General features: G+C 40.3%; 1 protein-coding gene and 1 pseudogene across 1 annotated transcript in view; one reads left to right on the top strand and one right to left on the bottom strand.

Annotated features, from left to right (window-relative positions):
• The window catches only part of LOC107737330 (acyl-CoA synthetase family member 4-like), a 9,166-nt pseudogene extending 3,616 nt beyond the window's left edge, over positions 1 to 5,550 (top strand).
• A 73-nt stretch (positions 5,551 to 5,623) lies between these two features.
• LOC107737310 (uncharacterized protein KIAA1211 homolog) overlaps positions 5,624 to 18,009 on the bottom strand; it is a 20,168-nt gene continuing 7,782 nt past the window's right edge. The window contains exons 4-9 of the mRNA XM_016548778.1: positions 13,144 to 13,305; positions 12,552 to 12,758; positions 8,679 to 10,980; positions 8,187 to 8,377; positions 7,730 to 7,889; positions 5,624 to 7,441 (exon numbers count right to left, since the gene is read on the bottom strand). Coding sequence (XP_016404264.1) covers positions 7,281 to 7,441; positions 7,730 to 7,889; positions 8,187 to 8,377; positions 8,679 to 10,980; positions 12,552 to 12,758; positions 13,144 to 13,305 — 3,183 coding nt within the window. The 3' untranslated portion in view covers positions 5,624 to 7,280. The remainder of the gene's footprint in view (positions 7,442 to 7,729; positions 7,890 to 8,186; positions 8,378 to 8,678; positions 10,981 to 12,551; positions 12,759 to 13,143; positions 13,306 to 18,009) is intronic.

The following is an 18,009-nucleotide window of genomic DNA, read 5'->3' on the forward strand; positions in this document are numbered from 1 at the left end:
CACGACATGGCGGCAGCGGCAACAATACTACAGCGAGAATAAAAGTTATGCTTTCTTTCTTTGCGTGAACATTTGGGCGTTGTTATGCAAATCTTCCCACATAGTGATGTAGGTATGTGGGGGCGTGTTAGAACGAGCCGTTTTAGGTAGGCGTGGTTGACTCTTAACTTTGATAAAGAATATCTCTTTGGATTTGAGACTTTAGTCTTTGCAACTTTACAGATCTTCTTTATGCACCAAGAGCTTGTAACACTCCAAAGAGAAAGGAAAAATTTAAATCGCATCATATGACCCCTTTAACAGTCTATAGAGAATTTTTTCTCAAGGTCCACTGCTTTATTTTGAATTGACCTAAAAAAATTATTCTTAAATATTATTCAGCCATTTCTTGTAATGCATTTTTTGTTTATGTATCATATGTTGATTGTAAAGAACTGATGAATTTGTGCCCCTTGGAGAGCCAATGTTGGATACTGTAATGGAGGTGAGAGATGAGACAGGACGTCTCGTCACTGAAGGAGAAGGACAGCTGTTCATTGTATGGTACAATTGTCTAAAACATTAAAAAAAAATACAGTTAAAACAGTAATATCATGAAATATTCTTTTTTACAAGTTTTAATAACTGATTTCTGTTTTAATATATTTTAAAATATAATTTATTCCTGTGATGCAAAGCTGAATTTTCAGCAGCCATTACTCCAGTCTTCAGTGTCACACAATCCTTCAGAAATCATTCAAATATTCTGATTTGCTGCTCAAGAAACATTTCTTATTATCATCAATGTTGAAAACAGTTGTGCTGTTTAATATTTTTGTGATAAATTTGTTTCCGGATTCTATGATGAGTAGAAAGTTCAAAAGAACAATTTATTTAAAATGTAATTTTTTGTAGCATCATAAATGTCTTTAGTGTCATTTTAATGCATCCTTGCTCAATAAAAGCAATAATTTATTCAATATGCGTGATTCCCATTTGTATTTCCGGGGCAGGAAGGATCGGCTCATCAAACGCTTTGGTCAGCGGGTACACCTAGAAGCCTTGCAGCAGGTAGCTGATAAATGACCCATGTGTTATGTAACAACTTTGGCATGTATTTATATTAACATCTAAGAGTATTTAAAGGTACATATATGATCTTACATAATTATTTATTTCTTTGTTCAGATCATTGAGAATTTGCCTCAGGTGGAGGCTTGTGCAGTGAGCCTGAGTGAGGGTGACAGGCTGCCGGCATTTATAGTGCTCACATCAGGTCAACCAGGAACCCTTTCATCCTCTGAATTTTCTCATCAAAAACCTTTCCAACATTCTACACAGTCCTCTGAAGACCTCACCACTGTCGACGTCTCGAGAAACTCCCCCTCCCCCTCACTCAGAGCCATTGAAGATGAGATTCGCAAGAGGTTATCACAGCTTTTGGCCAGTCACAGCATTCCAGACATGATATTCTTCATCCCTGCTCTTCCACTCACCTCTCATGGCAAGTGAGCACCATCCTCTAAAGGCCTGTTCACACTAAGAATAATAACTTTAAACATAACAGTAAGGATAACTATTTTAGTGATTTCAATAATATAATTTCTCTGTGCCGTTATTGTTATAGCTGTGGTGTGGTCTCTGCAATTCTTATAAATTTAGAATGATTTTTAAAACCATATCTTTATCGCCATTGTTATAGTTATTGTCCTTGTCCTTTAAAGTACCCCTAATAATTTAATTAATGTTAACCAATCCAAATATAATTAATTAAATTAAATTTAAATTAACCTTTTATGCAAGTAACTATTTGTGCTTTTATACTTTTTATTATACATTGTTATATCCAAAAATGTTAATGTATATGAAATGATTAAAAATGACTTTTTTTTTAAAGCAATTACAAAACATAAGAGGCTAAATTAAAAAATAGACTGTTCTAAAATATTATTATTATCATTAGACATTTTCATTTTGTTTCATTAAGCTTTGGTATTTCTATCACAAATAAACATGTGAACATGTTTTTTCATTGTAGTCATAGATCATCATCACAGTCATTTTTATATTCCTGTTGCATGTATTTTTAGGTAAAATAGCCATTGAGGAGTTGATGAGGATGTGTGACACTCAAAAACAAAATATGAATACACAAACTGTATGGAAAAACATTGAATCTGTGAGACTGAAGTTACAGACTCTGTGGAAGGTATAAATAGCATTTATTCTTTTTGCACAAAATGTATTAGTACTAATTGTTTGACACACGGAGGTATTTATTAAATAATATCTTTCCTATTGCCTGCTGAGTGCAACTGCCATTGTGTGCTTGTCTGTGTATATTAGGAATGTCTTGGCCTGCCGAATGACGTGGTGGTTGAGGAAGATGCACACTTCATGTTAAGTGGAGGAGACTCCCTTCAGGCCCTGCGTCTCTTTGATGAGATCACTGTTGCCATGGGGACAACCTCTGTGGGCCTGCTGGAGGTCATATTAGATGGCTCTTTCTCAGATGTGGTTAGCCACGTCATGACAGAAACACATAATGCAATCCAGCCATCAAAGAAGAGAATGCTGGATGATTCAGACTCTATAGTTTCACCTAAAAGACAACAAAAGGAAATGACCACAGTGAATGCTATAGAAAGCACAGTGGGTTTTTTAGTTCCCTCAGTGAGCAGGACTATGGGATTTAGTTGTGAGACGAGCTGGAGAGGTTATCAGTCGGGAGTGTTTTCAGAAAATGCAAGAGAAAAACTTCTCAGATGCACTAGGAACAAACAAGAGCAAACTTACGGTGACAAATACTTCTGAGGATAATGTGGATTTAATATCTAATAATCCTTCACATGAACTTTATAATATATCTCAGGAAAATCCTGCTGTTAAAAAGATCACAGAGCTCCATGTTCCTCAAGACGTTACTGAGACGTTTCCCGTCTCTGAGAGCCCAGGTATAGGTGAAGGTTCAAGGGAAGACTCTTCCGATGTCTTGCCGCTGGGCCTGCGGATCCTCTGGAGCTCAGACACGGGCAGGTGTGTGGACGCCTCTCCAGTGCTGCTAATAGGACCACCGTGTTCATTGGCTCTCACTCGCACAGACTGTAGGCTCTTGACTTGTCCAACGGAGAGGTCATCTGGGGAGCGTATCCTCGGAGATCGACTGGAGTCTTCAGCTGTCATTTCCAAATGTGGCAGCCTTGTAGCAGTAGGTTTGTACTAATTTTTAAAAGGAATGTTTAATTTAATTAAGGGAACTAACATGGTTGTTGTAATAAGGTTGTTATTACTTTAGCTTGAATATGGGGGGTTTTGACTAAAAGCAGAACTTAAGAGATTTCAGGGCTAAATGTATCAGTTTATTTGTCATCCACATTTGTAACCTGAGTTTAACCCTTTTTCTCAGGCTGCTATGACAGACAGATATATTTCCTGGATGTTTCCTGTGGGGATACTGTGTGGACGTTTGAGACTGGGGATGTAGTGAAAAGTTATCCTACTGTAGACCCTAAAACTGCTGGTTTTCGCAGGGTCTCATGATGGCTTTGTTTATGCACTAGACCCACTGGTAATATACAAGATAAATTCTTCTCAGTTTTAATTATATGTCTGTAGTGCTAAACAGTGTTGTTTTAGTATTATTAATATACCATTATAGTGTTTATTGATATCTTTATTTAGCTTTAATTTTTATATTTTCAGTTTTTATTTTAATTTGAGTTTTAGTAATTTTGTTTTTGCATGTCATTCTTATTAATGTTTTAAAAATATATATTTGTTAAGCTTTTCATTTCAGTTTTAGTTTAGTAACTTGTTTTATTTCAATTAGTCTAAAGTTTAAAGTTTGAGTATGATATTTATATTTCATCTTTGTCAATTATCAAAAAATATTGGTAATAGTTTTTTTTTAATTAACAATAACAACATTGTTGCTAAAACTAAATGTGTATTAAATTAGTTGTACTCTGTTTTTTGTAAATATGTTCTTTTAGATTGTGTCTGTCACCTTAACATTTCACACACTTGTCTCTATTTCTCCCAGGCTAAGACTTGTATATGGCAGCACTATTGTGGAGGAGGTGCAGTGTTTTCATCCCCTTGCATCCGCTCGTCTCCTAGACAGTTATACTGTAGTACGCTGGGAGGGAATCTCCACTGTCTTGATCCAGTAAGTAAATGTTCCTTTTTTTATTAGAGTGAAAAAGACATATTAGTATTGTTTAAGTTTGTTTAAGTTTGTCTGTCCGGGACAGTGGAAAACTCTTGTGGACACATTCCAGCAGCGTCCCGGTTTTCTCATCTCCTCACTGCTCTGATTCTTCTATCTACATTGGTTCAGTAAATGGACATATTATTGGAATAAGCCATTCTGGAGATATGGTGAGAGGAAAAAGGAAAAAGGACAAGTTGCCCTAAGAGAGGATAAATTAAATGTATATGACTTTAATCACGATTTTAATTCTTATCTTTCAAAATTGTGGTCTTTACTGGTAGAGCAGCAATGAACAACAACAATGCTTTGTTGTTCTACTATATATATATATTGCACTCATTTTTCAGACCTTATGTTGCATTCATGCCATGTCGTAATTACCGTAGGCTTGAGATGACAACATGTGACTTACTTTCCTATTTGGAGCTGTTCACGTCCTCGGAATTATGCATTTCTATAGCACCACTATCAACGCCTAAATATATCTGCAGTGGTCAGGTAGTACAGCGGTCACGTGGTACAAGTAGGAGCTCTCCGAAAAGTCCCATCAAGCTGTAATTACGAGGAGGAGATGAACGCTTTTTACACGTTGAAACCTCAAAATTACAGTAATTTCAACATGGCATGAACGCACCTTTAGTTCATTGCTTTTAGCTTATTTTTTTTATCTAATTAAAAAGAGGCTTTATGGCAATAATCTTTTACTCTTTAGATGTAATGCATTAGACTTTAATTGCACTGTAGAGATGATTATGAAAATGTCTACATTGATTTTGAGTTATTTGCATTTTGTGCACCAAAGTTAGATTTTTGTTCCATTATTTTGCAGTTATGGGAATTCTCCACTAAAGGACCAATCTTCTCATCGCCATGTGTTTCCTCTGTGACATTTTGGACTAATCAGCCAGTTTCTACAACCATTAGAAACACATCAACATCACCCAGTCACATGTGGGTCACATGACGGTCATATATACTGTATAAATGGTGATAATGGATTACTGTGGCAGTTCCAGACCACAGGCAAGGTGTTCTCTACTCCGTTTGTGTTTGACAGCGATCCGTAGGGTTTGAGGACATGTGCTCCACTGATGGAAAGGTGTGGATTTTAGATGGAGAAACTGGCACACTGAAGGCTACCTTGTCATTGCCAGGCAAGCTTTTCTCCTCTCCTGTCGTATGGGGGCATAATTTAGTGGTGTAAACATAATAATGATTAATAACGATTATGTTTACTGTCTAGAACTGACCAAACAGTGATTAATCACAATGACAAACCCATGTGCAACTGGATAAGTATATTTTTTTTATGGGTGACTCCCAAAAGCACCTATTAAAAAAAATGACATGGATATATTCAGTAGGCATTGTATGTATATATACCCTGCAAAATACATAAATGTTTTTAGCATTAATGTTCATGTATGTTTTTGTACAAAAACAGGAGTTTCAGTCCACTGAGTTCAAACAGCTTCCTTTAATTTTCTCTACATATTTCATGACATTTGCGTCACCTTTTCTGTGATGGGTTTTTCTAAAGTGGAACCAAAAAAAGTGCAATTATCAACAAACTTTTTGTTTTATATCACATACAACACTGTTTACGCTACACTATTGCACACGACCAATATAAAAACAGTGACGCGACTGCAATTCAGGAGATCTCCAAAGGAATACAGTCTGCTTCATTTCACCTCTATACATACATACATACCTATACATACATTACATACATACAACATTACATTAGATAGTGGAGTCAGTGGCTCTGCTGAGAGATCAAGGCTTCGTTTTAATAACCTCCATCATTTAGCAGACGCTTTTTATTCAGAGCAACTGCACCTACAAGAACAACCCCCCTGGGGTTAGCTGCCTTATTCAAGGACATAGAGGTGATGTCCATTAATAGTCCATTCATTCACTTACTAGAAATGCTCCCTTTTTTTGTAAAGGCTATTTCCATTGGCTAGACCTCTTGTTCTTACTATCTCCCCCCGGGACGTTGCATTTGAAACACTGATCTCCCATCACTTAGCCGTGTTGCAGGTTTTGCTAATTAGCGGTAAAAGAGATGCTAGCACACGCTACTCCAGCATAGCATTGTTTATGTTACAGCAAGCAGGCGGTTCCCAGGCAACCAATTCTACAGAAACAGGCGGGTATAGACACTGCAAGTAGATTTTTCATCAATTGACAGCACGGCTCAAGTGCATATATACTATGTTGTCATGGAAACTTGAAGGAAAAATTAATTGTTAGTTAATTACATGAGTAAACATTGCTGACGTGTCATTATCATTATGATTTTTAGCAATAGTTAAAATGACAGTACTCACAGTTGTCACGGACACAGTGAAGATCTTTTTACTTTGCCAAGATATCAAATATAAGAAATAAGTGACAATGTCTGTCCATCGGCAAGGTCTGTGAGCGCCAACTCATTTGAGTGCATACATGGAAAAAGAAAACAAGAAAAATTACAAAACCGTTTCTCTGATTTACATGCTTGCGGGAACGAGGAGTGAAATTTGTGAAGGTTTCATCAGTTGTGTCCTTATTAGCCCTTGAATTGCTTCCCAGAATTGTCACCAAAGCAATAACATACTTTCTTGTTTTACTTGACATGTTACATTTGTACTTAATGTGAACCACTCATATTGTTTTAGTAATATCTAGAATCAACAGTTTGACATGCATTGTGTATATATACTGTTAACCACTGGCAACTTTAAAGGTATGAAGGGCTGCAACTTCCCTGAAGATTCTAGGGCTTGTTTGATAGGCTGTGACACAAAATGAGTAAATGTACTTTTGATGCATGTTATTGCAATAATCCTGTGTATTGAAAACCAGAGGGGCAGGTTGATGTCATTGTCTATGTGATCATTTGATAAAATCCTTAGTGAATCTGAATATTGGTACAATATTTAGTCACTAAATTACCAAATATTCGGAAATGCCTGATAGCTCAAAAGTAAATTATAGACTTTTTGTTCAGAGCAAGAGGTGAGCTGGGGAGCAGTGATGGCTAAGTGATGTGGATGAAGGAGATGACTTATTTGCATTTTCACTGGTCAGCAGTAATGGATCACTTGATGATCTGTGGGCAGTCGCTCCAGGCTTTGGCCTTACGCTTTGCTAAGGCAAGCCAGGCAGGCTCGGTAGAAACCTGGGTAGTGTCACCAGGAGGGAAGCGCTTTGCCACATCTTTTGTTGCTGGCGGAGATGGTGTAGAGTCTGTAATTTCAACTGTCCAAAGAAAGAAAGAAAATCACTATAAAGACTCAGAGATTGCTCTTTTATGTTTATTTTTTATTTTTTGTGGTTCTATATCTTAGTTTAAAAGCATCACATCTTGATGGGAACCGGTCTAAATCCCACTCTCATGTCAGTTGCAGTTCAGCTAGGGGAATGTTTATTAAGGAAATACATAACAAAACCTACATAACAATTGAGCATTAGACCCAAAGTTACCAAAAACAACCCCAGTATAAAGCTAATGAAGGGAAATTTAATCAAATACATTTTTTTTTTTACCTGTGACTGAGCTGGGCAAGGTATTTGCTTTCTTCAAGTTGTCACGTCGTTCAAAACGGGCCAGGAGTGTGTCTGGTCTCTTATTCTCATCTGCTGTTTGAGGCTTGGGAGGGCTGGAACTTCCATTGCCCTTATCCTCTGTGGGACTGATCATTCCAGCCTTTCAGAGACAAACAACACCATATTGTAGTTATATGTAGCAGGATTTTGGACCAAAAAGATTTCCTAAAGGACAAGGTTACCAAGCGCAACACCACAGAAATAAAAAACAAGTGATCAACAAAATGTTACTACTTGTGGCTGGTGAAATTTATGTGAAAGAGAAAGCTGTTATTGCTTGTTGCATTATATTGTGTTGCAGCTGGTTAAAACTCACTGTTATTGCAATTTTACATATAGTACCAACAGTGTAGCTATTTAATGATAATAGCTTGTGTGGCTATATTTATATACATACGCCATCTCTGTCTCTAGCCTGTTTCACAGCCAGCTTAGCTTCTCTCTGGCTCTTCCTATCCTCTCGGTTTTGCTGCTGTTCTCTGAAGCCTTTCTGTTTTTGCAGTGCCAGAGTGATCCAAAGTGGTCCTGTCTCTTTATCCTGTGTCCGTGAGCTGTCCAGAGAGTGCCTGGCCTGTAGAGAGGGTTTTTCTGTGAAGGAGAAGAAATGCAGACTAAAAACCATTTTAGAGTCTTCTACTCTTCTGTTGTACTCTCTACAAGAATAGTATCAATCTCAATTTTCTGAAGGAAATACCAATGCTCATACAGCAGGTCAGGAATATTGTTAAATCTTTAGGAAAGTTTAGCTTTCAGGCATTGGTTCTGCATGTATGATTTGTGTGAATCAACACAAATTTTAAGGAATATAAATAAATTGATGCTTTGCATGCATTACAATATTTGTGAAGATGATGCAATTATAGCTTTACAGTGCTTGAGTATTTCCAACCTTTTTTAATGAGTTCTGTCCTGCGGTCTGTTTTTTCTCTCCATGGGATGCTGATGGATGGAAAAAATGACTTCTTTTCTTTAAGCTCCTCCTCTCCTTGTACATTTTTCTGGGATGGTACAGATGCTGCAACTTCTTCCTTTTGATCACTGCTCTGCTCAAAATCTATCTGTTCTGCTTGACTTGTCCTAATTGAAATCAAGTCCCCTGAAGTCCTTCTGCCAGGCTTCGGGAGAGGAGAGTGTGGAGGTGTGACGCCTTCAGATGGTTTGAGGGAGGTAGCTGGTTTTTGGTAAAGTGGAGGCTTGGGGACAAAGTTGTCGGCTTCAGTGCGTGCCAAAGGGAGAGTATTTCTGCTAAACTTACTTCGAGATTCTTTACTGGGTGCTGCAGTGGTTCGAAATCCCGTAATCTCTTGTTGCGGAGAAACAGGGCTAGACTTTTCAGAGCGTGTAGAAGTGTCAGAGTCTTGGTCAATGGAGGTGAGGGGCACTGGGACACCTTCAAAACTGTCTCCTGCACTGTACCTTTTCTTCCTCTTCTCTGCAGATTGTTCATTGTGGAAGCGAAGAGAATAGTTGGTTCTTCTCAACTTAATTCCAAAAGGTGAGGGTCGCTCATCACCACTCTGATCCTTCTGATCCCTTTCATCCTTTGCATCCAAGTCTTCTGATTCTACCTGACTTAAGGATCCAGTCTCAGATCTCTGGGACTTGGGAGATCCATGTGGTGGACTGGGAACAAGGAAGGAGGGGAGGTCTTTGGAAAACATGCATTCTTCAGCACTATCTGCGATGCGGACAACTTTGCTTCCCCTGCTCTGGATCTTGGTACCTAATTTTTGTACAGAGGGAGTTTCCGTAGATGGTGATTCTATTGTCACACCTTCTTTGTCTTCCTGACCAAAACTCTCTGAGTTCCTGTTGGAATCAGCAAATTTCTTTCTGGCTGGAATGATGGAAAACTTAGCACTGGCTGACATGGTTTTCCTGAGGTTGCTGTGAGAGAATGGCACTGTATTTAGATCCTCACTTATCGGCCTGCGACTCTGATCTGGGTATTCGGGGTATTTTCCATCCTCAGCACCTTTAAAAATTTTGGATCGGATACTTGCCCATTCTGCCAAGACAGCAGCATTTGACTGGTCTACAGATAAGGAAGACTCATATAAGGATTTGGTTTTTCCAGATTTACGATCCGGCGAAGTCTTGCTCTTGGTTGGAGGAGTGCTTATGGCCTTTTTGCCTTCCGAAAGGCCAAGTAGGGACTTGCAGGCTGTGTCCTTGATCTGATCGAGATTGACTGCAGTTCCACAAAGTTGGGCTCCTGTCACAAGAATTGCAGTATGTGGGACATAAAGAGATGAAGACCGAGTTGGTGAATCTGTGCATCCTGGTGAAGAAGCTTTGGCTCCCTCCCTGGTTTCAGCTGTTGATTCACCCTGTTGGCCAGTTGATGGAGTAACAGGAGTGAGGTTGACCTTCTGGAATAGTATCTGCTTCTCGCCTGAAGAGACCTTGAAAGTGAAGGGCCTCTGTCTCTCCTCCATCTCTCTCCATCTCAGTTCCTCTGCTTTTCTTTTCCATTCTGGGTCAGTAGCTCCAGCTTTCTCCTCTAGCTGTTGCCTCTTTCTTTCCTCCTCTTCCTCTAGTCTTTTCTTCTCAGCCTCCTCTTGTCGGCTTCTTTCCTCCTCACGGAGGCGTTGCTCTTCCTCTCTCTGCCGTTTCTCCTCTAACTCTTGAATCCTACGTTGTTCTGCCTCCTCCTCTTTTCTCCTTCTCTCCTCCTGCTCCCTTTTTCTTTCCTCTTCCAGACGAAGACACTCTGCCTCAAGTTCCTGCTGCCTTCTCTCCTCCTCTGCTCTTCTTCTTTCCTCTTCCTCTTTCCACATTCTTTCCTCCTCTTGCCTCTTTCGCTCTTCCTCGTGTTTTAATCTTTGCTCTTCCTCTTCTCTCCTTCTTTCTTCCGCTTCCCTTTCTTTCCTTGCCTCTCGTTGCGTCCTCTCCTCTACTTCCTTTTGCAGCCTTTCCTCCTCCTGTCTGTCTTCGTTTAGCCTCTGCTCCTCAATTCTCCTCAGTTGTTCCTCCATTTTTCTCTCTTCCTCTTGTTCCCTTCTCTGAAGCTCAAGGCGTTCTAGCTCCTCCTCATGAAATCGTCGCCTTGTCGATTTCTCAGTGGGTTCATAATCCTCTTTGCTCCTATGGATAATGTTATAGTCCTCTCTTGACAAATCAAAGACTTCTTCGTCCTTTTGTGTTTCAGATTGCTCTTGCATTTCAGAGAAATCCTCTTCCTGAAACTCCTGAAATATATTAAAGTTACAGAAGTTATTGCTTTTAGAGTTATATTCTTCAAAGGAATAGTTTACAGAAAATGTTTTATTTGTTTACGATTTACTTCGTGCAAAATCTGTATGACTTTCTTGTGTGGAACACAAAATAAGATATTTTGGAAAATGTCTCACTGTTTGTTTTAGGGATGCACCGAATGTCCGGCAACCAAAATGATTCGGCCGAACACCGAAAGATTTTTTTTGCTATTTTCGGCCGAATAATTTTGGTTGCCGAACATTTGGTGCAAAAACATAAGCGAAAAGGCCGAATAATATGTACCGAACAATGATTAACGCAATCAAATAAAGGCACGCACTAATGCAGCAAACATGTCGGCAGTATGAAAGTATTTAAAACTATCAGAGAAAGACGGAGAAATCATTACAAGCACGAAGCACAGACAGCGAGAGACTGTTTAGTGTTGCATGCATCACATGTCTCCGATGAGAAGAAGAGGTGGCTGATGCTGGTCTGACAGCGCTGCACGAGCTGGCGGCGCCAGGGTTCAAAGTCCAAAGCGCGAGGAAAATCTGTGCTTAAACTTGTTACTCGTCAGTTGCTCAGTAACATTTTTGTGAATTTTTTTAAAGGCATGTGACAATGCGATACGTGCGACAAACATCTTGCCAAATTCGTAATGAGAATCATTTATAAATCTGCATGCTGTTGTCAACAAAAAGAAGCACTGAGATCTTCCTGCGGGTTTCTGCCAAAATAAAAGCCGAGAAAAAGCAACATCTCCATCAACATTCATAAATGTTAGTATTGTAATTTTACTGTTGTTCTGTAAAATAAAATAAAAAAGACAATAATAATGATAATAATAATTACCCTACAACAGCTCTATAAATACATTTATTATAACATTCAGTTTTAAAAGAATTCTCTTCAACTTACCAAGGCAGCATATATTTGTACAGTAAAAAATACATGCCTGATTTAAGTCTCAAAAATGGCCAAAAAATATTATTTTACTAACTTATTCATTTTAGGTTAAATTGTGCTTTGTTGATATAATGTCTGCTAGAATGTAAAAAAAAAGATCAGTGTTAAGTAAATATTTTTAAATTGTTGTTTTGCAATTGATTTTTTATTTGAAAAGCAGGACTAAACAGTAAAAAGCACATTTTGGCTATTTAATTTATGCAATGGTGAAAAAAATGGCAAAATAGGCCTACATGGGGGAAAAAATACGAAAAACCGTGTTTGTATTCGGCCTTCGGCTCAGTGTTTCATTTTATTCGGCTTCGGCCAAGAATTTTCATTTCGGTGCATCCCTAGTTTGTTTGGGGGTTTTTTGGTCCATATTTGTCCAATGTTGTTTTAGACCCCACTGACTTTCATTGTATGGACAAACACAGTTCAAACATTCTTCAAAATATTGTCTTCTGTCTTTCAAGTCATACAGGTTTGGAACAACATGAACGTGAGTAAATTGATGACTGAATTTTCTTTTTTCTGTGAACTCTTTAACACATCTTTATACATAAAAACTATCCCAAAGGGCTGTTCACATTTTGAAGAACACCTTTCCCTTTACCTGTGTGAATCTTCTATGTTTGCGTGACACTCTCTGGTTCTTCGGTTTGACAGACAGTTTATGTTTGGCAGCAGTGTTGTCCAAGCGTGGGACAGACTGAGGGACAGCATCTAGATTGATGGACTCAATTGTGCCAGGGGGAGGTGGGCGCTTAGTGCGTGGGGATTTGACTGGAGTTCTGTGCTGGACCGTGTCGTGGCTGCCAGCCTAATTGTAAAGCAAAAACACATACAAGTTTGTGACTATTGGAGCGCAGGATTCCAAAGCATATTATATGTATGGGGAATCAGTGTATTGACAGTATGACAGTTTTACAGTTTCCCGCAGCTTAACTAGAGCACGCTATTAGCAACAAGGTTGCTGACAAAATGTATAACTTGAATGCACTAAAAGTTGCTTTCAATAAATGTGCCTGCCAAATGCATAAATGTACATTTTTGCAAGTGAGGGAATCTGTCTTACAACATTACTCTCCAAAACAGAGCAGTGATTAAAATTCTTTCTGTTGATGTCCATTTAAATGGTCTAATCTAGTATATGACTGACATAGCATTTATGTAAGTAGTGGATAATAATTAGAAGATTAACTTACTTTTTCCTTGGCTTCGGTCTCTGGTGGCTCATTCTCCACCTGAGCAAAAACCCTCAGTGAACTTTGTGGTATCTCTTCTTCATCTGAGCTACCTTCATCTCCCTCACTCTTTCTAAGTGAAGGAGGTCTCTGACCAAATTTGATATTATGTCCAATTTGCCTCTGTCAACAAAGCATATAGAGTAAACAAAAAAAAAAACCTTTGTTTGTTTTTGCTGCCTTGTTAGCCAAATTATAGAAAAGGAAGGAATTAGGCAACATTAAGTCCTAAAGATACCAACATAACAAAACAGTCTAACACAAAGTGTATACACTTGGTGAGATGCTTATATGAAAACTGTGTTAGTAAAGTTTGGTGCAAGACTTAATTGTGTGCATAGGAACAATTTTGACAGACAGACAGAACAATTTTAATTAGGGCTGAACGATTTTGGAAAATAATCTAATTGCGGGGTTTTTTTAACCAATATTGCGATTGTAATTTAATATGCAATTATTTTTTAAAGCTCTTTATGTTCTGTATTATTGAACAAAGACAAGCTATAAATCATTGTATAGTATGACCAACAAAATATTAGATAGATTAAACATAAATGCTCTTTTCTGTAGGCCAGGCCTATATGTTATGATGAAATTAGGTGATGCATGAATTGATATGAATGACATTTTTATTTAACAACTACAATCACAGTACATTGACTGATTTGTTGAACTTCCAACCTTGTAAGCATGTAATAATTATGACAACATAAAGCACTGACAAATAAGCCTGGTGTAAACATTAATATGTTTTACCACTGTCACGAATCCGGTCCGTGGACTTCCGTCCGATTGCCACCAGAGGTCACTCATCCATCATATTGACTCTCTCACTACACTGACTGTTGCACGTCACCACGGACTACATTTCCCATGCACCATTTCACTAATCACACACTCACCTGAAACCAAACACACACACTACATAACACCCATTTAGTTCCTGCTCAGATCGCCGAGTATTGTTTAGCGTGTATCACTGCTATAGCTGATAGCTACCTTACGGAGCCTGCTTTAGTTTTCTAGCCTTATCTTAGTCTTGCCTTGTCTGTTTCCTCGTGTTCTGATCATTGCCTGTGTACTTTGGATTACCTCTCTCGTCTTGCCCTGTTCGGATACTGTTTGCCCCTGCCTGGACCTTTGCCTTGTACCTGGATTATCTCTCTAGTCTCGCCCTGTTGGATTACGCTCGTCGTCGACTGACCCTCACTTGTTTACCAGACTGCTCTTGCCTTGTCTTCTACATACCAGTTTGCCATTGTCTGACCTATGCCTGTTTCTGAACACGTCTGCTAAATAAAGCTAGCAAATGGATCCGCACGTCTCGTTCGTCCCGTAACAGAATACTCGGCTGCACAAGGATCCAGCAGCTGTTCAAGTGGACATGGGCCAGGTATGGACACCGCAAGGATTTTATTAGCCCTTAAACAAGACACTCAATCTTTGGAGACTTATATTCGAGAGTTTGTAGCCATTGCTAACTACTCTGATTTACCGGACATTATTTTAATAGAGTTTTTTTTGTGATGGCGTGAATCAACCTCTTCAGTCAAAGCCTCTTCAGCCAGTTTTGCAGATTATGCTTTGTTGACTGTTGGCTCTCTGTTCACTGTGGGTTTCGTGGAGGAGAAACGCGACATCGTGTCCATGCCGGTTATGGCGACCGTGAGATTTTGTCAGCCACAAGCTCAGGGACATTCAAGTGTACTGATCACTACTCCGGTGATTCAACCCGTTCGTGGAATGGCGGTCGCACCGGAGCACGCTCACATAATGGCGGCGACAGCGGAGCCTGTTTACAAAATGGTGGCGACTAGAACGCTCGGTCATGTCACTGCTGCCCTTCATGAGGCAAGTCAGTTGCCCTTCATGAGGTCCTTGGGGCCGTGTATGCTCTGTCTGTGTTGTCTGTCTCTGCTCTCTCTACGTTACAGTCTCTGCCATGGTCTCCTGATCAGTTTGGCTCCACCGTGGGGGTCTTCTGCTCCGCCGTGGTGGTCTTCTGCTCCGCCATGGTGGTCTTCTGCTCTGTATGCTCTGGTCTGGTGGTCTTCTACTCCGTCTGCTCCGGTCTGGTGGTCTTCTGTCCTGCTCTGGTGGTCATCTGCTCCACCGTGGAGATCTTCTGTTCTGCTCTGGTGGTCTTCTGCTCCGCCGTGGGGATCTTCGGTCCCCAGTCAAGTCATTGCTGATCATTCTGAGTCAAGTCAAATCATCACCGATCGTCATGAGTCAAATCAAGTCATCACTGATCGTCATGAGGCAAGTCAAGTCACAGTTGATCGTCATGAGTCAAGTCAGGTCATCGCTGATCATTCTGAGTCAAGTCAAATCATCACTGATCTTCATGAGTTAAGTCAAGTCACGGTTAGGGCTGTCGCGGTGAAGGAATTTCCCTTGCGGTAATTTTGAGTGGCTCAATAGCGTGGTATGCGGTATTATCGCCATATATATATCTCTATATATATATATATATATATATTAGGGGTGCAATGGTTCAACTTACTCATGGTTCATTTTCACAAATATATATGACTATATATAAGTAATCGCACATGCTCAGTTGATCTCTCTCTCATTCGTTGCCTGTTTAGGCTTTTTAAGTGCAAATCTATGGAGTCTCAGTACAAATCAGCATGGTACACATTATGTTATCATTACTAACTTATTTAATATTTGTCAGCAGTCGCAGCTGGTATCCCCAAACCCACTCACTCTAGCCCACCTGTTCCTGAACTAAGTCCCCTGTCTGTAGCGCTTCCCACTATGGGGATCGCTTTATGGTGTATTTGGGCTGCATACACCACCACTCAAACTCTAGAGACAGCGGCGGCCACTATGATGTTTCCAAAGGTGGCGGCTGACGCTGCAGAACCTCCCGAAGTAGTGGTGTTCGCTGCTGTGGTCCCTGAGGCGATGGCACCTGCCGCAGCTTCACCAGAGGTGGCAGCACATGCTGCAGAATCTTCTGAGGCGGAGGCGCTCGCTTCAGCTCCTTGCACGATGGTGACGCTCCGCAACGCACCTTCAGCCTGTCTTGTCACGGTCGAAGGAACCATTACTGAACTCTCCCCGTATCCTGATGCTTTGAAATCTCGTCCTGTTCTGAATCAGCCATGGGGGCTGGTTGTGAACTGTATGTTCGTCTAAGGGTCGCTAACGAAATTGTTTCTGAATTATCAATTTTCCCGCAATGAGCCTGATGTTGACTCTACTGTCTGTTCCGATCCCACTGTCAATACCAATTTAGTACTGTCTATCTGCCCAGTATCAGTCCATGAGTTGTGTGTCAGTCCAGTTCCAGGCGGTGCTCTTGGTTTTGAACAGTCCGTTCATCCTATCTCAGCCAATGCATCCTGTGTTGAACTGTCTGCTAATCTGATTTCAGTTAACGAGTCTGATTTTAAACCATCTGTCTGTCCAGTTTCAATCTATGAACATGTTATTTGCCCCATTAGTCCAGTCACGACCCCAGAAACCTTACCTGAGCTCCCTGTAGGCTCTAGTAGCCTTGTCACAGCCCAAAGATCCTCCTTTGAACTCTTAGCCCTGTCTGTCATGAACTCAGAAACTATAAATGAACCATATGTCTGTCCAGTTTCAGTCAAAAAGCCTGATTATGAACCGTTTGCCCACTCAGTTGTCATCAGGGAAACGGTTGAGGGACTCGTTATATTTCCTGCCACGGTCCTTGGGGCCGTGTATGCTCTGTATGTGTTGTCTGTCTCTGCTCTCTCTACGTTACAGTCTCTGCCATGGTCTCCTGATCAGTTTGGCTCGCCGTGGTGGTCTTCTGCTCCGTCTGCTCTGGTCTGGTGGTCTTCTGTCCTGCTCTGGTGGTCATCTGCTCCACCGTGGAGCTCTCATCTTGCCCTGTTCGGATACTGTTTGCCCCTGCCTGGACCTTTGCCTTGTACCTGGATTATCTCTCTAGTCTCGCCCTGTTGGATTACGTTCGTCGTCGACTGACCCTCGCTTGTTTACCGGACTGCTCTTGCCTTGTCTTCTACATACCAGTTTGCCATTGTCTGACCTATGCCTGTTTCTGACCACGTCTGCTAAATAAAGTTTGCAAATGGATCCGCACGTCTCACGTCTCGTTCGTCCCGTAACAACCACACTACTTTAGGTAATTCAAAGTCACTGTAATAAACATAGGTAAACGATACAGTATAATCAGTATAATACATTATAATCAGTGACACTGTGTACACTGGATGTGGCGCGGCGCGACCATAGACAGTATAGGGCGCAACACGACAAAACCCGACATTAAACTGATGCCTTGTTCTATTTATGACGTAGCCTACTGACACGAAGCTAAAGGAACACTCCACTATTTTTGAAAATAGGCTCATTTTCCAACTACCCTACAGTTAAACAGTTGAGTTTTACAGTTTTCGAATCCATTCAGCCGATCTCCGGGTCTGGCGGTAGCACACACCTGCATCACTTGAAACATTGAAAAATAGCATAGAAAATAACATTATTATTATTATTCTCTCTCTATTATTTATTTATTTTTGTGGGTTTCATGCTGTCCGCTAAGGCATAGGACACACACACAGGCTTTCCTCCTCACCAACGACATTAAACACCGTGTCTACACCGGACGCGAGCAGCAAGATACAGTATACTCAGTATAATACATTATAATCAGTGACACTGTGTACACTGGATGTGGCGCGGCGCGACCATAGACAGTATAGGGCGCAACACGACAAAACCCGACATTAAACTGATGCCTTGTTCTATTTATGACGTACTGACACAAAGTTAAAATGATTTGCAACGGTCGCTTTGTCGCGTCCAGTGTAGAGCTGTTGC

This window comes from Sinocyclocheilus rhinocerous, unplaced genomic scaffold (genome assembly GCF_001515625.1).
Source record: "Sinocyclocheilus rhinocerous isolate Xijiao unplaced genomic scaffold, SAMN03320098_v1.1 scaffold1606, whole genome shotgun sequence".
Lineage (NCBI taxonomy): Eukaryota > Metazoa > Chordata > Actinopteri > Cypriniformes > Cyprinidae > Sinocyclocheilus > Sinocyclocheilus rhinocerous.